This window comes from Zootoca vivipara, chromosome 8 (assembly GCF_965207765.1).
Source record: "Zootoca vivipara chromosome 8, rZooViv2.hap1.1, whole genome shotgun sequence".
Taxonomy (NCBI): Eukaryota; Metazoa; Chordata; class Lepidosauria; order Squamata; family Lacertidae; genus Zootoca; species Zootoca vivipara.
The window spans coordinates 3,209,266-3,231,772 of record NC_142591.1 but is presented as its reverse complement, the minus strand read 5'-3'; the positions used below and the strand labels follow the sequence as shown (position 1 = coordinate 3,231,772).

Genomic DNA, 22,507 nt, shown 5'->3' with positions numbered 1-22,507 from the left:
AGCTGTGCGCCGGCTCTCTCTCCCCCTCTTTTTTATTTTCCTGAGGGTGGGGGGAAACAAAATGGCGGAGCTGGGCAAGAAGTACTGCGTGTATTGCTTGGCCGAAGTGAGCTCCCTCCGCTTCCGCTGCACCGAGTGCGCCGACATCGAGCTGTGCCCAGAGTGCTTCTCGGCGGGCGCGGAGATCGGCCCTCACCGGCGCTGGCACGGCTATCAGCTGGTGGACGGCGGGCGCTTCACGCTTTGGGGCGCCGAGGCCGAGGGCGGCTGGAGCAGCCGCGAAGAGCAGCTGCTTCTGGACGCCATCGAGCAGTTCGGCTTCGGCAACTGGGTAAGGGAGGGGGAGAGGGCTCCCTGTCTCGGTGTCCGGCGCGGGAGGGGCTCTCTCGCGTTTCATGCTCCCCACACTCCTACCCTCCCCCCGGGCCTCATTCGCATCCCGTGCCATTCATCCCTTTGCGATGGGTTCTGGATGAACTCGTTTGTGAGCAACTATTCTAAGGCGAGCGGGGGGGACACTGCAACCTTTTTAATTGCCTCCCCTTGGCCCGTAAAGCTAGATTTGGAAGTTCTCTTCCCGCAAGTTGAATTTCTCGTGGAGGGAAAGGGCGGTTTAATTCCAGCTGTTTTGTTCTTTAATGGATAACCGATCTGAGATTTGGACTTCCTAAAGGGCCGGGTCGCGGCTGCAGCCCGGAGTACTTTTGCTGTGGAAGGAGGCATGTGGCCATTGCCCACAGATCCCCTGAGTCGTATAGGCACTTGTTAGGCTGCTGTCACACGCTTCCATAGGTGCCAACTCCCTGGGTGCCCGAACACCCACAACATACCATACCCACAAATTTCTGTGCCAGGGCCATGCACGCTGCATGGCACCCATGGCCCCGAGCACCCACGGTTGTGGAGCCAAGCTGCCACTCCTGCACGCTTCTGTGGGGCTGCATTCAAAATTTACTCTGAAGCTCCAGTTGGGGCAGAAAACTGCTGCTGGTGCTGCTGCTGCTACAGTGCTGACAGACCTGTGTTTTGGACTTGTTAATAAGTAGACAATAATTATTTCGTTCTGCGCTGGTGAAAAGAGAAAGCACTGGAGTGCTTACAAGACTGAAGAAAAATAATATCATTTTCAGTCTTGGTTTCTTTTATTGTTCTAGTGGATATTTCTTGTATACCGATGTACTGCACACTTGTGTATGGAATGTACAGTATTATGTTTATTATATAACAAAAATGGAAAAGTTTAACAAAAATATTAACCCCAAACCACTTACAATAATAGATATAACCATTACATTTGATAAGATAAGATATCTTTATTGTCATTGTCCCCTTGAGGGAACAACGAAATTACTCGGTTGCTACATCCACTCAGATAAAGCATTCCGCATAATCCAAAATTACAAAAACCTAATTAAAAACAGTAAATATAATACAAAACAACAAGTAAAATAAGATGACTTCAAAGTCCAAGCTTTCCATTTAATTTTCCATTGATTGCAATGTATGGTAGTATTTCCAACTGAAATTATTTTTATTTGCATATGAATATCTACCCAAAAGCCAATATTTGACCATAGATAAAATTGTAGGATTTGTTTTTCTTTCTGTTTCTAAAAGCAGAATACGCCGACTTTTGTGTTCTGTTCCTAAAGCAACAAATGTTACAATTGTTTTAGGGTCCTTTGCCTTAAGCATCCTGACAGATTTTGTGTTATCATTGAAGTAAAATAAATTTAATACTGGGTTCCTGTAATCCTATGGTCCTTGGAAGGGCAGAGAGAGTTTTGACCATTGAGAGGGAGATCCAATGTATTATTCCTCCTCCCTGTGGCAGCATTAGCCCAGTGATGTTGGAGTTCTGTTGATAGGGCTGAAAAGAATGTGTGCTGCGTGTGAACCAAAGGATCCAATGTATTTCCAGTCCTCTTACTCTCCCCAAAGAAAGCTACTCCACCTCAGGAGCTCCTGCCATTTACAGTAGGAAGGAAAATAACATAAAAATGGAAAAGGACAATGGAGTTACAAGACCTCTCCATCACTTCCACCATGCTGGCACAAGCTCAGCATGGCACAGGATGATGTGGTTTATCTGCCTTGAGTGGTAGTCAACTAAATTTTACTTACAGTAGACTCACTGAAATTAATGGACCTAACAAAGTCATTAGTTTCAACAGGCCTACGCTAAGCAAACTTACAGTATTTACAGAAGTTAGGTTAAAAGGACCAGTGAGGAGAAAAAGTGGTAAATTGGAGTTGAGAAATAAGAATACAGGTTGAATGTAAAAGATGAATGCAGCATGTGAGCTGTGGACAGGGGGGGAAATACCGAATTAGTGCCTTCTGGTTCAATAAATGATGTCAAAAATGTGAAGGCTGAGCCACAATACCTCCAGAGTAAATGTCTATACTTACCATGAGAAAAGCTGAACTGTGGATCTCCTTGCTATAAACACTGTGGCAAAGAATTTAAAAATTTGCAAAGATGGGTTAAATACCGTGTTTCTCATATTATAAGACACGTCTTATATTTATTTTTTCCTCAAAAACACTGGCTTATTTTCAAGGGATGTCTTATTTTTTTCCTCCTCCTGCTGCCGCGGCCGGCATTGCTGCTACGCCTATCACTATGTCTTATTTTCGGGGTATGGCTTATATTCCTTGAATGCTTAAAAATCCTGCTATGGCTTATTTTATGGGTATGTCTTAAAATATGAGAAACAGGGTATCATTAGAAAATGCCATTAATTGTCAGCTGATTGGGACTTCATCTGTCACTGTGTTGTGACTAAGTAATTTTCAGCCATCTCAAGAGGGTCCTGGCGGCAGTTTGAGAACCCAAGAACAAAGCCACCATTGGATACATTTAATACTGTTATTTTAGAGAGCTTCAGTTTAATGTGTATGTATCAAAATGTGAATTTGTGAGGAAAGGAATGGCTATAATAGCTCCAGTTAGGGACTACTGATCTTTGTGTGTGCATATAACTACGGTATATGTTGCTATTTGGGGTAAATCCTTGGTATGAACAAGCCCTAGCATTCATTAACACTATTTAAAAGTATTATAATGTGAAATATTACTCTCTAGTTTTATGAAGGATTGCCACTGCTCATATCCATAAATTGACATTTAGTACATAGTGTATATGGGATAATCTTATAATTTCAAAGGTCTTCATATATTTAATTTTAATTTTATTCTAGGAAGATATGGCTGCTCATGTTGGAGCATCACGAACGCCTCAGGAAGTGATGGAACACTATGTAAGCATGTATATACATGGCAACCTTGGGAAGGCCTGCATCCCTGACATTATTCCCAACAGAGTGACTGATCACACCTGCCCAACTGGTGGCCCACTTTCACCTAGCCTGACCATGCCTCTGCCACCTCTGGATATATCAGTGGCTGAACAGCAGCAGCTGGGATATATGCCACTTCGAGATGATTATGAGATTGAATATGACCAAGATGCAGAGACCCTAATCAGTGGCCTTTCAGTAAACTATGATGACGATGATGTCGAAATAGAATTAAAAAGAGCTCATGTGGACATGTATGTAAGAAAACTGAAGGAGAGACAGAGACGAAAGAACATTGCCCGTGACTACAACTTGGTCCCTGCTTTTTTAGGCAAAGACAGAAGAGATAAAGAAAAACCTCCAAAACGCAAAATCACAAAAGAAGAAAAAGAGCTGCGGTTAAAATTAAGGTCTCTCTACCAGTTTATGTCTTGCAAGGAGTTTGATGATTTCTTTGAAAACTTGCACAAAGAGAAAGTACTTCGAACCAAGATTAGGGAACTACAACGATATCGGCGGAATGGTATAACAAAAATGGAAGAATCTGCAGAATATGAAGCAGCTAGACACAAACGAGAGAAAAGGAAAGAAAATAAAAATATTGGTACTTCCAAGAGGGGGAAAGAAGATGGTAAAGACGGGGAATTTGCAGCAATTGAAAACTTACCTGGCTTTGAACTGTTATCTGACCGAGAGAAAGTGCTTTGTAGCTCTATTAATCTGAGTCCAGCACGTTACGTGACTGTTAAAACTATTATCATTAAAGATCATCTCCAAAAAAGGCAGGGCATTCCATCAAAAAGTCGTCTTCCTAGTTACCTGGATAAGGTACTAAAGAAAAGGATTTTGAACTTCTTAACTGAAAGTGGTTGGATATCCAGGGATGCCTCTTGAATCTTGTTCTGTCTCCCTTGAAATAGTATGAACTAAAACCTAGGATTCTCTTGTAAAAGCTTAAAATCCTAAACTGAACTGGATTCTTCTGTATTGAATCATGGAAATGCCAGATCGTACTTTGCTACCCACACAGCTTCCTTGAGAGGAGGAAATTGCTTTGAAAATAATTGTGGGATATGTGACTCACTTATCTTTGACTAGTATAGCAAATGTGGCAGTAGAAGCTATTTGTGTGGAGAGGGGGAGACCTTCAGCTTCTTATGGACATGGTGCAGAGGCTGCAGTGTACACTTACTTGGGGAGTAAATCTGACTGAATTCAGAGGATCTTGCTGTTGAGTAAACTTGAATAGGATTGGGGTGCATGTGTCTTTACTAAATCCTGGGTACTAAACTTCAAAAGCACAGAGAAATTAAGATTTTTACTGAAGATCCTTAGCTATAAGCTATGGTTCATTGCCAAAACAATATATTTGGCTGCACCAGTAGAAGAGCATAAAGAACGCAATGCAAGAGGGCATTAAAGTGTGTCTGCTCACCTGCTTGAGTGTACACATGGCAATTTTAAGAGTAGACTGGCTCCACCAACTAGTTGAATGGCTTGTCTTTGGCAAGGAGCTGGTATTGTGGTTCTGAATGTAGTGGTTAGCCAGCAGCTCTGGCATCTACTTGACACTACTTCTGTGACTAGAGTGAAGAATCTTTGCATGCACAAAGATTTTCTCTGGATTCATGTAGAAACCTCATACACACACATCCTGGCGGTAGGCACTAACTGGCTCAGTAGAATTCACTGTCACAATATGTGCTTATGGGACGTTTGCACCACTTGAAACTATGACAGGGGCGTGGGATCTTAACAGTTTCCTTGGTTTTTCAGTCTTGGGCAAGAAGCAAAAATATTGAGGCTTTCTAAGCTGCTGCTTGGATAACAAATTATGCAGGCAGAGGCAGGCCTGATTTAGGCCAAATTGCCTCTTAATGCAGCAGGTAGCATAGTTATCAAAAGAGTAAGCTTGAAAAGGGTCGTGTCAAATGCAGATGCTCATTTATCAGCCGTTGGAACAAAGTATAACTTTGCTGTTACCACAATCCAGTCTGGGATAGCTCGGCCTGGAGAGCATGAAACTCTTCATATGCCTTATGTTGGGCAAAAAAGATTCCTGCATTGCAGGGGGTTGAACTAGATGACCTCTGTGGTCCCTCTCAGTTCTCCAGTTCTAGGATTCTAGGGCAGTTGACTGTGCCCAGGGGCCTTGTCCTTTATACAAACTTATGAAGTGGGGCTGTGGCTAAAGAACAGCTTCCTGTATTGTGTAGATGGAAAAGTTTTTTTAAAGCACTCCTGTGCACATCAAATGCTTCATTGGCTTGTGGTGATAATGCCTAGGGTTAAAGGGATGCTGCTGGCCTGCTAAACTGTCTCTGGGCCTTGAAAACACTGATCTTCGTGTACAGCTCAACCATAAGTAGGTTTCACCACCAGCTTCCTTGATGACTCAGGTTTACTAACAGAGTTACAGAAACCAGGATTACAGATTATTCCTCAAACTCCTGTGAACTCAGTTGATATACACCTTACACAAAATTCTACATTCTCCCACTTTATAAACCACACCAACTGGTAGATTCAATTTTAAATGTGTCACCTCCCCCAGTGCAATGAAGAACACATCAGAGGGAGGCGTAGCACAAACCTCTCACTGATACGTTACTCCTTACACCTCCAGTGGTCACAAAGCACATGCCATTTGCCATTTCATTCTACTGCACCTATAGATCAATTTACAGTATCTGCTATTGCTTGTGCTGGTGTTTAATCCCTACTCTTTTTCAGCTGTATACATGTGCAGCTCTTGCACATTCCACTTTCCGGCCACTGATGGACTAGAAATAGCACAAAGGTCCCCAAGGAAACAATCGTGTTCCTTTTCAGTTTGTGTTCTCTTCTAATTGACAAAGCAAAGGTTTTCTCTCATTTTATATGTGACTTTAATTACGTTACAGTACTTTGTTTTTGACAACAAGTCTACTCTGGTCAGAAACGATGCAGTGTTTTATGGTAAATGCACTGTTCCATCCAGAGGTCGGTCCAATAGGACTGAAGCACAACTGACACTTAGTAATGACAGACATGTTTTGTTATTCCTGCCCTTCAAAAAATTGGTAAACTTTGTTAACATGAGTGCCACTATCTAAATGTATTTATTTAGCTCTAGTGCCCTAACTGTAGTCTCCTGAATGTTAAATCAATACATCTGCTAGACAAGTTTGATGTAAGCCTTATTTTTCATTGGCAGCCCTTTTAATGTTGCTTAAGAGGAGCAACTGGTGCTAAATATAACTTATTTGATAATCTGAACAATTTTTAAATGTGTTAATATTTATTAAACTTCTGCAAATGTCTTTACAGTGTGGCATTTTCACATGAAAGGAAACATTCATGCAAAGCCCCTCTTAGCAAAACTATAGTGAATAAATACTTCAATATAATAAAATTCTTTAAGAGTGACTGAAATCTAATAGAGAAATATGGGCATGTAAGGAACCACAGTGATGCTGTGGTCTAAACCACTGAGTCTTGGGCTTGCCAATCAGAAGGTCGGCAGTTGGAATCCCCCCAACAGGATGAGCTCCCATTGTTCGGTCCCAGCTCCTGCCCACCTAGCAGTTCAAAAGTACGTCAGGTGCAAGTAGATAAATAGGTACCGCTCCAGCGGAAAGGTAAAAGGCATTTCTGTGCACTGCTCTGGTTTGCCAGAAGCAGCTTAGTTATGCTGCCCACATGTCTGCGGACAAACGCCGGCTCCCTCGGCCTATAGAGCGAGATGAGCACACAGATCCAGAGTCGTCCGTGACTGAACCTAACAGTCGGGGTACCTTTAAGGAACACATAATTATTTATTAGCCTTTAACAGTTAAAAGAAACATTGAGCTTTTAATGCTTATTGTGGGTGGAATCCTCAGCTGCAGGGGCCAAATGCAACTCCAGGCCTTCACATCCAGGTCTCAAGACTGCCCAGGCTGCAACTCACCAAAATTATACTACACACCCTTGTGTTTTTATCTAGGTGGAATGTGTTTTTGAACTCTTGAGAATGCTTTTTGCAAGCCAGAAGAGGTGGATGCTATATCCAACAAAGTTGTCCCATTAGCACAAGGACCACCACCTATCCAATGAGATTTCCTCTCCCCATGGGCCTCCGAATCTGCTGAGGAGAGGGAGGAGTCCTGTTGTGCAGACACAAGCCTTTTACACTAATGGTACAACACTGCAGGATAAAATCCCTGACTTTTTCATGGCTTAGAATGCAGCGTATAATACAAAGGCTGTTCTAACCCTTTCTACCTCGGACTATACCTACGTTTTGGCTTTGGATGCACCTACTATAGGCATGTGCGTCCCTGAATATCACCCACAGGGGACTGTAACCCATGGGGAAAGTTCTCTGCTCTTACAGAAATAGTTCAAGACATCAGACATACTTTTCACAGGCATTTGTCAAATTAACTCAGCCCAGTTCACAATTCGAAGGGGAAGGATGTTAAAATTATCCTTTCATTTCTTGCCACTCTCTTTTCTAATTGGGCGTAGCATAAAGTATCCGTGCACATGAGAGGCAAATCATTTTAAAGCAATATATACTACTACACAGGTGCTGTCACTATACTATATATTTCCTTTTCCATACATGTTGGAAGGACTCCATAATTTCATTCACCATGGGAAGTGCTGAGCCAGTTTCTAGAGAGCACAATTCCCAGGCTTCTGAGCAACGCAGGAGAAATGGTAGGATTCATGCCCCGCATAGTTGAGTAGAAGCCTATATTTTGGCTGTGTAGTTGTGACTTGTGGGGAAGGAGGGAGGGAGGTCTACTTGTTTTTGCACTTGCTAGGAACTCCGAGCCGCTGGCAAAGGTAGAAGTCCATACACATCTTCCTTCCTGTTTCATCATTTGGGGCTGTATGTTTTCATGTTTAAAAGTAGAGACTATGCTCCATTATAGTTGTGGGTGATCTATCACATACTACAGCTAGTCTTGGTGGGCATTCCCATTCATATACAAAGACACATTCAGTCTTTGTGATCATCATAATGTGCAAAAGTTATCATAAAGAACAAGTGACATATAACAATAGCAGCTTCAAGAGGGTTTCACAACAGTTTGAAGCATGCATTTGTCGAGTTCAGCAGAACTTTGGAAACCACAGATGGCTCTATGAGGAGGAATTTTTGCAGGTGCATCTGGGAGTAGAGTATGACACGAGAGTCAACTAAATGATAAATTAAAAGCATGACATCTAATGAACATTTAAAAGGCCAGTCGATGCACAAATCTTAGGGGGTTTTTTATTTGAAAAAAAACCCAGCTAATTAAGACAAGAGCCCTGCTGAGTCAGACCAAAGGCCCATCTCGTTCAGCATGCTGTTTTCAGAGTGACCAAGCAGGACAAGCACTTTCCCTACTTTGTGGATCCCAGCAACTGGTATAGAAGCATACTGCAATGATCATACATAGCCATCAAGGGTAGTAGCAATTGATAGTTCCATCCTCCATGGATTTGCCTAGTCCATCACTATATCTTGTGGCAGCAAACTGAAAATAACAGCTGTTGTGAAGAAGTACTTTTGCCTGCCCTGAATCTCTGATGTGCATGTCAGGCTTTTAGTTTTGGTTAACTGATTCAGCTTCATTAGATGACCCTGGATCTGGAAAGAGGAAGAAAATCCTCTCTTGATCCACTTTGTCTGGATCTTACACACCTACCCTGTTTCTCATATTTTAAGACATACCCATAAAATAAGCCATAGCAGGATTTTTAAGCATTCAAGGAATATAAGCCATACCCCGAAAATAAGACATAGTGATAGGCGCAGCAGCAATGCCGGCCGCGGCAGGAGGAAGAGGAAAAAAATAAGACATCCCTTGAAAATAAGCCATAGTGTGTTTTTTTGTGGAAAAAATAAATATAAAACGTGTCTTATAATATGAGAAACACGGTATATCATGCCCTCACCCTTATTTACCTTTTCTAACTAAAAAGCCCCAGATGTCCTAACATTTCCTCAAAGGATGGGCAGTTGATCATTTTGGTTGCCATTTTTTAGCTCTGCACTGTCCGTTTTTAGGCGAGGCAGTAAGAATTGCACACAGTACTCCAAATGTGGTCACCCCATAAATCTTTATAATGGCATTATTATATTGGCAGTCCCTTTCCTAAAGATGCCAAAGACTGAATTAATTTTACAGCTGCCACAAATTGAGTTTTCAATTAGCTATCCATTGCAATCCCAATCTCTCCTTCCTAGTCACTGCCAGTTCAGACCTCAACCTCATATATGCAAAATTAGGAGTTTATTTTTGCCCCATTGTGCATCACTTTAAACTTGCTTACATTTAACGGCATTTGCCATATAACCAGTTTTCACCTGGTTTCAGGGCTCTTTGCAATTCAGTATCATTAGTAAATTTGGCTCCCCCACTGCTCATCCCAACCTCCAGATCACATATGAACAAGTTAAAAAGCAAATGTCTCAACACTGGGTTTTTTTGGGGGGGGGAGGGGGGAGATTTCACTTTCTACATTCCTCCACTGGAAGAACTACCCCTTGATTCCTAGTATGCTTCCTGTTTCTTAACTTGTTACTGATCCATAAGATAACCTTTCCTATTCCATGACTGCTAAACTTACTCAGGAATCCTTGGTGAAGTACTCTGGCAAAAGCTTTTAAAAGTCCGAAGTACACAATATGAACTAGATCACCTGATTTGTTTTTATTTTTCATTTGTTAATAAGGCTTAAAACGTAAGCATCTTGGTAGTCATTGTTTTCCTCAGTTTGTCTGCCCTACATCTCTCTAAAAACCGATGCAAATATTTCATTCAGCTTCTCTGTAGTCTCCTTTTGCACACTTTTTTACTCTTGTTATCCAAAGGTCTAAACACACCCCTAGCTGCTTTCTTGCTTCTGATGCATTTTTAAAAAATTGTAGTTAGTTTTGCAAGTTTTTAAGCGATATGATTATTGAATTCTTTTTTGCATCCCTTATCTGCATGCATTTTTTTTGACCAAAGTTTGTGTTCCTTCTTGTTCCTTTTTGGACTAGACTTCCACTTTCCGAAGGAAGCCGCCTTGCTTCTAACAGCTTCCTTGACATCACTCATTAATTATACATTCCTCTTAGCCCTGATGGTACCTTTCCTGATACGCAGTATGCATTGTCACACTTGTGACACACTGGATATCCCCCACAACCCTGCTGGCTCTCCGCTTGAATACCTGTTGCTGCTGTTTACTGAGGCAGTTTACTTGGGAGCTTGGGTTTTGTTAGGTCACTAAGGAGAGTGACAGAGCAATATGCCATGACCTCTTCAGTGTGTCAACCTCACCCTACTGCTCAACTTCCCTTGTTACTGTAGCTTGATGTTTCATCACTGGAGCTCCCTCTCACTTTTGGAGCAGACTCCCTCACTAGAGTGTTCCAAATTTATTGCCCTGGCTAAGCTTCCTCAGCTGTTGATGCAGCCAATTAGGTAAAGTGGACCTTATTTTTTTGGGGGGGGGGGAGAGCACAACAGGTAATAGAAGATGAAAACTAGATTATCTACAGACTTTCCATCCCTAGGATCTAGCTCCTATTAGTTTAAACCAGTGTTTCTCAACCAGTGTGCCTCCAGATGTTTTGGGACTACAACTCCCATCATCCCTAGCTAGCAAGACCAGTGGTCAGGAATGATGGGAGTTGTAGTCCCAAAACATCTGGAGGCACACTGGTTGAGAAACACTGGTTTAAACTACTTTAATTAAACAAGTATGTGGTGGTACTTGCCCTCGAGTCGTTTCATTGCTTAACTCACTTGTTTCCTTAGTTTGATACTTCAGCGCTGGGGCTTGTTTGCTCAAGAAGTGAACAATTAAAAAGGCCTGTCACCATAAATCACCATCCAGTACTTACTAGTGACATTTTTCCTTGCAAGTTTATCCACTATCCAAATCAAACTCATTAACTGGAAAACGGCTCCCCTCCCCCTTAATAAAACAACTCTCACTTTATGCTGTATAGTTCAGGAGACTGGTACAAGTCACCAACCTAAGTTAATAAAAAAAGTTTTGTCACTAAAAATAGATAATGGGCTTTACCCATTTATCAAATCTGCAGCTTAAAAAAGTAAAACCAAAACAGGAATAAAAAGTTGAGCGTGTTGTTCTCGGTGCTTTTGGGGGGGCGGAGGGGGGGCTGGTGCTGTGTACCCTTGAGTACCGCCAGAAAAAAGCAATGGTTGTTCTGGACAGTTTGTTTATAGGCAAGAACCCAAAAATGCGGGAGTAAAACTTTTAGAAAGCTTCTTTTCATCTGCTTGTTGAACTTGGCCTGCAGGGATGGGGAGAGAAAGCCTACTGGGGCAAAATGTTCCCTATCCCTAGTCTAGGAGCAGGTGGTGTTACAAGGCTCAGGCCTGAAGACAAGCAAGCATGGATGTAACCTGCCTACGTCAGATTATTTAAGCATTTTTTAAAATATGTTTGCCATTTTGTTGGCAAAGCAACAAAGCATGCACCTTCCTAATTATCTGTTGATTGATGTAAAAATATTTGTACATTAATCCTTGTTAGGATCAATCACCATCCCAAATATTGGGATCAAATATTGCAAAACTGATTTGACTTTGCATCTGGTGGAAATCAATGCAAATACAGAAAAGAAAACGTAAGAAATTAAGAAGCATGAAAAAAGTGGAAATGTGATCATTGTTTCATTTGCAGTATCTGTAACACTGGCACCAATTTTGCTGGATTTAAAAGGATGGTCAGACCAATTCATGCAGAATAAGTACCAGTCACAATAGCTGTATGCAGGGGTAGGGAAGCCACAGACCACAGGCCTAATTAAGGCCACCAATTTTCCTCATTTTGCCCATGAGGTCACTTTGCCACAGTATGCCCACCTGCTCTACACCAGACATGCCTGATGTCATGTACAGAGCAAGTAAAAATGGAGCTTGGATCATAAGGTTTCTCAAGTGCCGGTGATCAGAAGCACTTTGCAGACTGTTTTGTCTGCAGTTTCATTTAAAATCATGTGGGCAGAAACTGGACATTTGATGGGCAGCCCCACCTGTCAAACTTGGTCCACCAGCTGGATCCAGTTCTCCACCCCTGGGTATATGCTACCTCAAGGCTCAGAAGCACCTGGTCTCCAAATACCAGCCATTAGGGAACAACTGGAGTAGGAGACTGTCCTCACGTCCCACTTGTAAACTTCCTATAGGCATCTGGTATGCAGCTTTGGGAAACAGGATGCTGGACTACATAGGCCTTGGGTTTGATCCAGTAGGGATCGTTTGACATTCTGAAGGTTAACTGGCAGGATTCAAAAAACAAAACAAAATCCCTAACAAGCTGTTCCCCAGGTATCATAAAGAATTCAGAAGATGAAGTGCTCCTATTTTATGTCAACGGCCTCAGACCTCAGACTCTTCTTTGTGCCAGAGGACTTCGATGAAGCACGCAGGGAACAGCAAGTATTAAAAAATACTGGTTTCAATGAAAACTAGCTGATGTCTGTGAACTCTTAAAATAATAATTTGGTTGTGTTTCTGCAAGCAGTTACTAAATGAACTTGCTATTCTTTTCTTTGCAATGGCCTCAATACATCTCTTCTAGCTCAATTGTCATTTCAAGGTCGTGCAATGTGATTCAATACTAAACTAAATATAGAAAAGGCTAACAGCACTTATACCAAATACTTGTGTTATGTGACATACAAATTTTATGCTTTCCATGGGAACAGAAGCTATTTAAGTTAGTACTAGGCTGGTGTCCAACTCTGTATTCATAAAAGAATAAGCAAAAATGCTAATTTGTACACAGAACACGACACTGAAAAGATCAAAGATTTTCATTCTGAACAATCTACATGGCATTATTCTTGTTACTAAATTGCCTAATTACAATGCAGAATACCTTTCATTAATCACCATAATATTATTCACAGGATACAGATGACTCACGCTTGCAATTCATACCACTCACTTTGCATTCCCAACCACATTATTGGTATTCGTTTTAAAAACACATTTCAACATTGCTTCATTGGCATTAAAGCTTCTTCCACCATTTAGTTTAGCCTCCCACATTATGTTTAGTGGGTCTTTATCTGGGCATCTATTAGTTCTGTGGCACTCTAAGATTAGACAGCTATGGTTCCTTTGCAACACCTACTAAAGCAGGCCTCAAAGTACGGCCATGCAACTTATAGCCCACCTTGGATACTAAAGCAACAGTGCCAGGTTCTTTCCCTTCCATGGGAACGTGGAATAATGCTTCGTGCTCATAGGGATCAAACTTGGCTCCAAGAGGATTCAGTTTCATCAAGCCATGTTTGGTGAACACTTTCTGTATTTGAACTTCAGTCATGAGAAGACCTTCGTAAAGGTTTTTGAGATGTGGATTTTCATCCTTGAGTTCTTCTCTGGGAACACTCTCTGTTGCTTTTTCCAGAACATCAGCAACTTCCAGCAAATCTTTGCAGAAACTTTGAATTCCTAAAGCAAGAAAAGCAAATAAAATTTCAGATAATCCTTAGAGATGCATCAACATTTCATCAGACAATGAAAGGAACCATTAATTTTATATTTTCTTTCCAGGATTCAAAGCTCAGGCATGTATATGGTAAAGATGCATTATCTTTCTTTAAAAATTTTTTTTATTGATTTTATATTAAGACAAAAAGAAGAAACAATAAAAATAAAAAATACAGCAATAAAAAGAAAAAAGAAAAAAGAGCAAAAATATAGCAATTCATAAACACAATTGAACACTAATAACATCAAAATTTAGCTTTATATATAATACTATTTTGTTCAAATGCAATTCTTTATCTCTATAGACTTCCTCCTGTCCTCCCTTCTACGTTTCTCTTTATAACTAATTTAGCACTTCTAAATCTTATCAATATTCTTCTTCTAAATCACTCATTCTAAATTTTATTCTCGATCCATTATCCCAGGCAAATTCCAAAAGTTCATAATATAAATTGGATCTTGAAATCACATTAACTAATCATCACATCTTAAATCATCCTGCATATATCAAATTAGCTTCTACAACCAGTAAAGATACATTATCAAGTATTACCAATACAAAAAATGATGTGCGACTGAATCTCCATTAAATTCAGATTTAGCCATATGTTAATGAAAATATATTTGGATAAGTAACTTAACCCTTTTCACAACCACCCTCAAGCCTAAGTTTTAATAAGGTACCAGTGTATATGATAAACATGTGCATTTTTCCTGCTCTGTACAATGACCCAATGTTGTCTCTTGAAAATTTAACTGAAAGGGGTATTGGGCAAAAGCAGTAAGCAATTCAAGCTGCAAAAATTTCCACCTTGTGAAATTCTTTTTTCTATAGTTAAGATCAGTGGTGAATTTCCAGCCTGGCATCCCTATTAAGGCTCAGTGGAGGTCCTAATTTCACATCTGAGGCCAGTTTCCCCAAGTCACACACACCTGACATTTATGACTTTGGAGTAGTCTGGGAGAAGTGAAACTGCAGCTTACCTGTGTGCTGTGCAGTATGACTTCAAATCATCCGGGCAAAGTAAGCAGGGTTTCCAGGTGCCACCAATCAACTGATCATCAGCACCTGCAAACCCAAGCCTTTGCCTGCATTGTTTTTGACTTCAGACCACATGTGCGAAGGGAAATAGATTTACCTGGTGTCATGATGATGTCACATTGATCACAAAAATGGCCCACAGAGGTTCTTGCTCTCACTTGTATATTTTCTCTCATGCTTACTAAGCAAACAAGAATCATATTTATGCTCACTAATTCAATGCACCAGCTGAAAAAAGTACGTCTTTAGATCACTTGAAGCAGCATAGCATATGCGCTGAGTGGCAGTACCATTTTGGAATTTACAAGCTTCAGTTTTCATTTATGTTTAATGTGGTGTTCTAGTGCTAGTAACAACAAATACAGCCTACACCTACCATATAACTTTGCTTCTTCTACCAATTTCTGAGTTCTTTGTCGCATATTTTCTGCATCTGCCAGGGCACGTTTATACTTGTCCTGGAGAAGGGGGAAAATAAACAGTGGAAATGTAAAACCAACTGCCTATGTTAAAAAATTCCAGGAAATGGAGACAAAGAATGAATGAGTCCCCCAAACGCACCATCCTAACTGTGCTCCTGGATCAAAAGGGTTGTCTTTTCCTCCAAGTGATACACTGAATTTGTGATGTGTCAGTCCTCCAGGAATATGCAGGTGACCTTGGAAGGGACAGCACATGGAAGAATCCCGACCAAGCCTATGAGGAGGCGTGTAGTGGTAATAGGGGATTCCCTACTGAGGGGTACAGAAGCAGTGATCTGTGGACCTGATAAGACGTCTCGAGAGATGTTCTGTCTCCCTGGGGCCAGGATCCAAGATGTAACAGAACGGCTGCAAGGAATCATAAAACCCACTGACAAATACCCCTTCCTTTTGGTCCATGTGGGAACCAATGACACTGCAAGCAATAGCCTTCAGAAGATCAAAAGTGATTATCAGGCTCTCGGCAGGAAGTTGAAGCAATTAAATGCACAAATTGTCATCTCATCTGTCCTCCTAGTTGAACGACGTGGCACACAGAGAGAGGGAAAAATAGGGGAAGTGAACAACTGGCTCCGCAAATGGTGCAAGAAGGAACGGTTTGGATTCTTAGATCACGGTCTGCAGTTTCTTGAAGATGGAATTCTGACAAGTGATGGGCTGCACCTCACAAGGGTTGGGAGGAATGTTTTTGCCATGAAACTCAAAAACCTCATCAGGGGGGCTTTAAACTGACTTATGTGGGGGAGGGAGATAGTGGTTCTGAAAGTAGGAGTCTACCAAGTGCTGAAGATGATCACCCAAATGTCAAGGACCAAATGGAGCAAACAGCACGGAGACTTAGTGGTGGGAGGAAAAAATCCTTAAATAAGAGACATGGGGGAATGATCAATGGTCTTCAATGTCTGTATACTAATGCACAGAGCATGGGAAATAAACAAGATGAACTTGGGCTCTTGGTACAGCAAACTAAATACGACATAATAGGCATCACTGAAACCTGGTGGGATGAGTCTCATGATTGGAATGTAGTAATAGAGGGATACAATCTATTTCAGAGAAATAGACCAAACAGGTAAGGAGGAGGAGTGGCGTTATATGTCAGGGATGTGTATACCTGTGAAAAGATTTTAAACTTCAAAGCCATATTGAGAGTATCTGGGTCAAAATTAAGGGAGAGAAAAATAACAGTGATCTCATTGTGGGAGTTTACTATAGACCCCCAAGCCAAACTGAGGACACAGATGATGCCTTCCTGGAACAGATGACCTCACTGGCCTTGCAGACAACTTCATTGTCCAGAAAGTGGGAGAAGCAACAAGAGGATCAGCCATTTTAGATCTGATCCTAACCAATAGTGATTACCTGGTTAGTGGGATAGAAGTGGCAGGATCATTAGGTGGGAGAGACCATGCTCTTCTGGAGTTTATTATACAGCGGAAAGGAGCAACCAAGCATACTAAGACTCAAATTCTAGACTTTAATAAAGCCGACTTCAGAAAACTTAGGGAAACACTAGGTGAAATCCCATGGACAGAAATACTAAAAGGGAAGGGAGTTCATGATGGTTGGGAGTTTGTTAAAAGGGAGATATTAAAAGCACAACTTCAGGTAATACCAATGAGACGGAAACATGGAAGGTGCCTAAAGAAGCCAGGGTGGCTATCTAAAGAACGTTTAACTGAGTTAAGATTTAAAAGGGTTATCTACAAAAAATGGAAAAAGAGGGAAACCACCAGAGAGGAATTCAAACAAATAACCAGCACGTGTAGAGACAAAGTCAGAAAAGCTAAAGCACAGAATGAACTCAGGCTTGCTAGAGGTTAAAAGCAACAAAAGTGTTTTTATGGGTATGTCCGTAGCAAAAGGAAGAACAAGGAAACAGTGGGGTCACTTAGAGGAGAAGATGGTGAAATGCGAACAGGGGACGGAGAAAGGGCAGAACTCCTCGATATCTTCTTTACCTCAGTCTTCTCCAAAAAAGAAAACAATGCCCGACCTGAAGAACATGGAGCAGATGATTCAGCAAGGGAAACACAGCCCCGAACAAGTAAGGAGATAGTACAAGAATACTTGGCTAGTTTAGATGTATTCAAGTCTCCAGGGCCAGATAAACTACATCCAAGAGTATTAAAAGAACTGGCAAAGGTGATTTCAGAACCACTGGCAGTAATCTGAGAGAATTCCTGGAGAACAAGCGAAGTTCCAGCAGACTGGAGGAGGGCAAATGTTGTCCCTATTTCAAAAAGGGGGAAAGAGAGGACCCAAACAATTATCGCCCAGTCAGCCTGACATCAATACCAGGAAAGATTCTAGAGCAGATCATTAATCAAACGGTCTGTGAGCACCTAGAAAGGAATGCTGTGATCACTAAAAGTCAGCATGGGTTTCTGAAAAATAGGTCATGTTAGACTAATCTGATCTCATTTTTTGACAGAATTACAAGTCTGGTAGATGAAGGGAATGCTGTGGATGTAGCATATCTTGATTTCAGCAAGGCCTTTGACAAGGTGCCCCATGATATTCTTGTAAAGAAGCTGGTAAAATGCAGCTACACAATGCTACCATTCAGTGGATTTGTAACTGGCTGGCTGACCGAACCCAAAGGGTGCTCATCAATGGCTCCTCTTCATCCTGGAGAGAAGTGACTAGTGGGGTGCCACAGGGTTCTGTCTTGGGCCCAGTCTTATTCAACATCTTTATCAATGACTTGGATGATGGGCTTGAGGGCATCCTGAGCAAGATTGCAGATGACACCAAATTGGGAGGGGTGGCTAATACCCCAGAGGACAGGATCACATTTCAAAATGACCTTAACAGATTAGACAACTGGGCCAAAGCAAACTAGATGAATTTTAACAGGGAGAAATGTAAAGTACTACACTTGGGAAAAAAAAAAATGAAAGGCACAAATACAGGATGGGTGACACCTGGCTTGAGAGCAGTACATGTGAAAAGGATCTAGGAGTCTTGGTAGACCACAAACTTGACATGAGTCAACAGTGTGATGCAGCAGCTTAAAAAGCCAATGCAATTCTGGGCTGCATCAATAGGAGTATAGCATCTATATCAAGGGAAGTAATAGTACCAGTGTATTCCGCTCTGGTCAGACCTCACCTGGAATACTGTGTCCAGTTCTGGGCACCACAGTTCAAGAAGGATATTGACAAGCTGGAACGTGTCCAGAGGAGGGCAACCAAAATGGTCAAAGGCCTGGAAACAATACCTTATGAGGAACGGCTTAGGGAACTGGGTATGTTTAGCCTGGAGAAGAGAAGGTTAAGGGGTGATATGATAGTCATGTTCAAATATATAAAAGGATGTCATATCGAAGAGGGTGAAAGGTTGTTTTCTGCTGCTCCAGAGAAGCGGACACAGAGCAATGGATTCAAGCTACAAGAAAGAAGATTCCACCTAAACATTAGGAAGAACTTCCTGACAGTAAGAGCTGTTCGACAGTGGAATTTGCTGCCAAGGAGTGTGGTGGAGTCTCCTTCTTTGGAGGTCTTTAAGCGGAGGCTTGACAGCCATCTGTCAGGAAAGCTTTGATGGGGTTTCCTGCTTGGCAGGGGGTTGGACTGGATGGGCCTTGTGGTCTCTTCCAACTCTATGATTCTAATAGAAATTTATACATCTTGTGACCCACAAGTGAGGGGATAATGATTAAAAGCAAGACAGAAATATAAAGGGAGAGATATTACTTCAGCCATTTGCTATGCTGTTAAATCCTACAATTATCTGGCATTATTAAAAGCAACATCAGCAAACCATGAGACACCCCTATTTTTGTGGCACCAGAGCCCATTTAAGTAAACAAGATAAAAGTCCCATTCCTCTTTTTTTATTAACTGGATACATGGTAAAAAAAGAAGAGAAAACCCTAACCATTCCTTTTGACAAAAATGAAATCTAACTTTGGTTCACCAGTGGGGGGAAATTAATGACCACATGTACAGAGCGCAGTAGTCTCAAGACATGTAAGTTATATAGGCTATACATTCTCACTTCTATTATGCTAGCACTTTCAAGAGGCAACTGCTAAAGGAAACTACTGAAAAGTAATATGCATACGCTGTCTATCTGATGTTCGAGGGCTACACAAATATATAAACCAAAAGGAGTCTTACAGTAATTTCTTTTAATTGTTCTTCTAGTTTGGCCTTTTCCTCTATTAACATCTTTTCAGCAGAGCCAGTATCAGATTTTTGTTCATGTCGAATCTGGTTTGGATCTTCTTCCAAGTTTGGTCCAGTGCCTTTCTCCTGTGTCACTATGCAAAGCAGCTGAGAAGTCCTGAAACAATATCAGGTTCAGTAAAACTCAAAGCAACTTTTTAAGACCGAGCACATTGCCACCTCTTATCCCCAAATCTTCTCTGGAGGGTCATGACTCATCAGAATCCCCAAAATGCTATATAGGGAGGGGAGGGGGTGGTTGTTACATCAGACAAGCAAAAATGCATGCTGCTAAAATGATTTTTTTAGCACCACACTGAATACAATTCCATGCGGCAAAACTCTATACTAATAGTCAAGATTATACATAATGGGAGCCCAATCCAATAAACCATTTGTTGTTTTTTCTTGGAAAAGGAAATGTCTACTGAGGTTCTCAGTTTTCAAGAACCACAATACAGTTTTTGCAGCACATCCTTCCAGTCCATATCCCTTGTGGTGGTGACAGACTGGTATGCAGATATCAATAAAAACAAATATATTAAAAATCACACATAAGAGAGAGGGATAACCTTCCTTCAAACAACTTGACCTTTTAACATTTAATCATGCATAAACAGGCCTCACTACTTCTCAATTAGGAACAGAACACCTAGAAAAAAGTGTATAATCATATACAAGGTTTTTAAAAGTTTGACTAATTTTTGAAGAACAGATGTGCAGCACAGTCCTTTTAAGTGTCTTCTCATAAATTTCACCACCTTCCCAACAGGAATCACTTCCAGATATGAATGTACAGCAGGTGTGGTTCCCCTGTAGTGCTCCAGTTGCTGTCAGACTCCAACTCCCACCAGCTCCAGCCAGCAGGGATCATGGGAGTTCTAGTCCAGCAACATCTGGAGGGCCACAGATTCCTTGTCTACAATGTACAGTATTGCTGCAAAACACAGCCAAGTACATAACTCTCCCAGGAAAGTTAGGGCTAGTTCACATTTAGTTACAATACCTATACAGTATTATTTATTATTTATTATATTTATATACCATCCTTCATCTAATGATCTCAGGGTTTCACAAGATACAATGCACTCAGGATAAAAGAGACTTATACTGTCCCTCCTTTATGTTTCACCTGGGGATGGTGAGCTCTGCTCTAAAGTATCAGCATATTTAAGTGAACCAATACCCCCTATTGCCCACGTTGGTTTCAGAAGCGTCCCGTTGGCACGTGCAAGGCAGACAATCCCTGCTCAAAAGGAATTAAGTCATTTGCTGTTAAGGTGGATCGGGTATCGGAAAGCTTTTTAATACTGCCCCAAGCAATGGCCAAAGGCGAATCTGAAAGGATTTAACTGCCTAAAGAGAAAGAGAGAAAAGGACGGGGGGGGGAATAGCAGCCGCCACCCCCCCGCCCACGCAGAAAAACTAAACCGGGAAAGATCACCTCCTCCCAGAGTACGACAGGCTGCGTGACGTAATGGACTAGGATCTGAGCGAGACCACGGTTCAAATTCTGCCACTGGACTCGTGAAGCTCACTGGGGGTGACTTTGGGGGCCAGTAGCTGCCTTCTCTCTGCCTAGCCTACCTCACAGGGTTGTTGTGGAGCGCGGGGGGGAGGGGGATAACTACCTCAAGTCCCTTGGAAGAAAACGAGGGATTAAATACGACGAACAGAAAATATGTAAAATAAATAAAAACAGATTCCGGGACGGGGGAATACGTGGGGACCGTCAGGATGTGGGCCTGGCTTCCCGCCCCCCGCTGCTGCCTCTTCGCCTCAGGCATGCGGAGACCTCCCGGCCTTCCCACCCACCCGCGTCCGGCTCTCCAGGGCGGCGGGGGGAGAAGTCCCGCGGCCTTTGCCGCCTTACCGCTGCGGGTGCTGCGGAACGAGAAAGGAGCCTCGCCCTGGCAACGCTGACAGCCCCGCCAGCCGCCACACGGACCGTACAGCTCCCGCCGCCGCTGCCGCCGCCATGTTGCCGCTCTGCCTCCTCCCCTCCCCGACCTCAAACGCGCCAACGGAAACCGCCTCCGCCCAATCAGCAGGCAGGTAGAGCGGGCCCCTCCCCCTTGTGGGCCATGTAGCCAATCAACGACGACCTCACCAACAGCCTCTGCCCAATCATCAGGCAGGTCGACTGGAGTTCTCTTTCCGGATCATGCAGCCAATCAGCCACGCCCTCGGAATCACGTGCGTGGGAGGGAGGGAACAAAAGGGCATGTCGACATCCGGGCCTGCAGTTCGCCTTTTGAAAGCGTACTAATTGCGAGTCAAACGAGAGTTGAGCAAAGGGCGGCTATAGATCTAATAAGTAGACTCACACTGGCATTTAACTTCTGGGCTCAGTCAGACCCGTTGTTGCTCTCCCAACGCAGCAGCATTAGGCAACAATTGAGAAATCTACGAATTTATTGTTTTGTTTTTTAAAAAATTTTAGTGTCTTAACAAATGAAACTGACACTGCACACACCTTTGTAACTCAAGAAATCTTTAATAAAAAATACTTTAAAAATATATTGACTTTGTTTTCTATTTAAAAAAACATCTCATATGTCAATAACATACATACCGTGTTTGTCTTATATTTATTTTTCCTCAAGAAGACACACTATGGCTTATTGTCAGGGTATATCTTATTTTGTAATCACGCGTCCAGCCTCGCCTCTTCCTTGGCACCCTACAGAACTGCGCCTATCACTATGTCTTTTGGGGGGGGTATGGCTTATATTGTGCAAATGCTTAGAAATCCTGCTACAGCTTATTTTATGGGTATGTCTTATTTTAGGGGAAACAGGGTATAACACATTTTCGCCCTTTCCTTGGAAAAGATTACCAATATTAATATTAGCAAAAATCTTAATAACAACAAATCAATTGAAATTATATTGGTACGTATATACAATAAGTATAACATATAATTTCTTGATACAAAAAGTAATACATTCAAACTGTTCATTTCAACTTTTCCCTTAGATAATAATATAATAGCTTAATTTATAAATAAACGTTGACTTCCCT

At 41.9% G+C, this 22,507-nt stretch overlaps 2 protein-coding genes across 2 annotated transcripts; one reads left to right on the top strand and one right to left on the bottom strand.

The window, feature by feature from the left end:
- The first annotated feature begins 42 nt into the window (after positions 1-42).
- Positions 43-6,605, top strand: TADA2B (transcriptional adaptor 2B). The gene is made up of 2 exons (XM_035103509.3): positions 43-331; positions 3,205-6,605. Exons 1-2 carry the CDS (start codon positions 62-64, stop codon positions 4,195-4,197), a joined length of 1,263 nt encoding a protein of 420 aa, XP_034959400.1. The 5' UTR covers positions 43-61; the 3' UTR covers positions 4,198-6,605.
- A 6,479-nt stretch (positions 6,606-13,084) lies between these two features.
- Positions 13,085-21,490, bottom strand: GRPEL1 (GrpE like 1, mitochondrial). Its single transcript, XM_035103506.3, has 4 exons — positions 21,357-21,490; positions 19,436-19,601; positions 15,206-15,287; positions 13,085-13,748 (listed from the first exon to the last, which is right to left on the bottom strand). Exons 1-4 carry the CDS (start codon positions 21,461-21,463, stop codon positions 13,402-13,404), a joined length of 702 nt encoding a protein of 233 aa, XP_034959397.3. The 5' UTR covers positions 21,464-21,490; the 3' UTR covers positions 13,085-13,401.
- Positions 21,491-22,507: the final 1,017 nt, after the last annotated feature.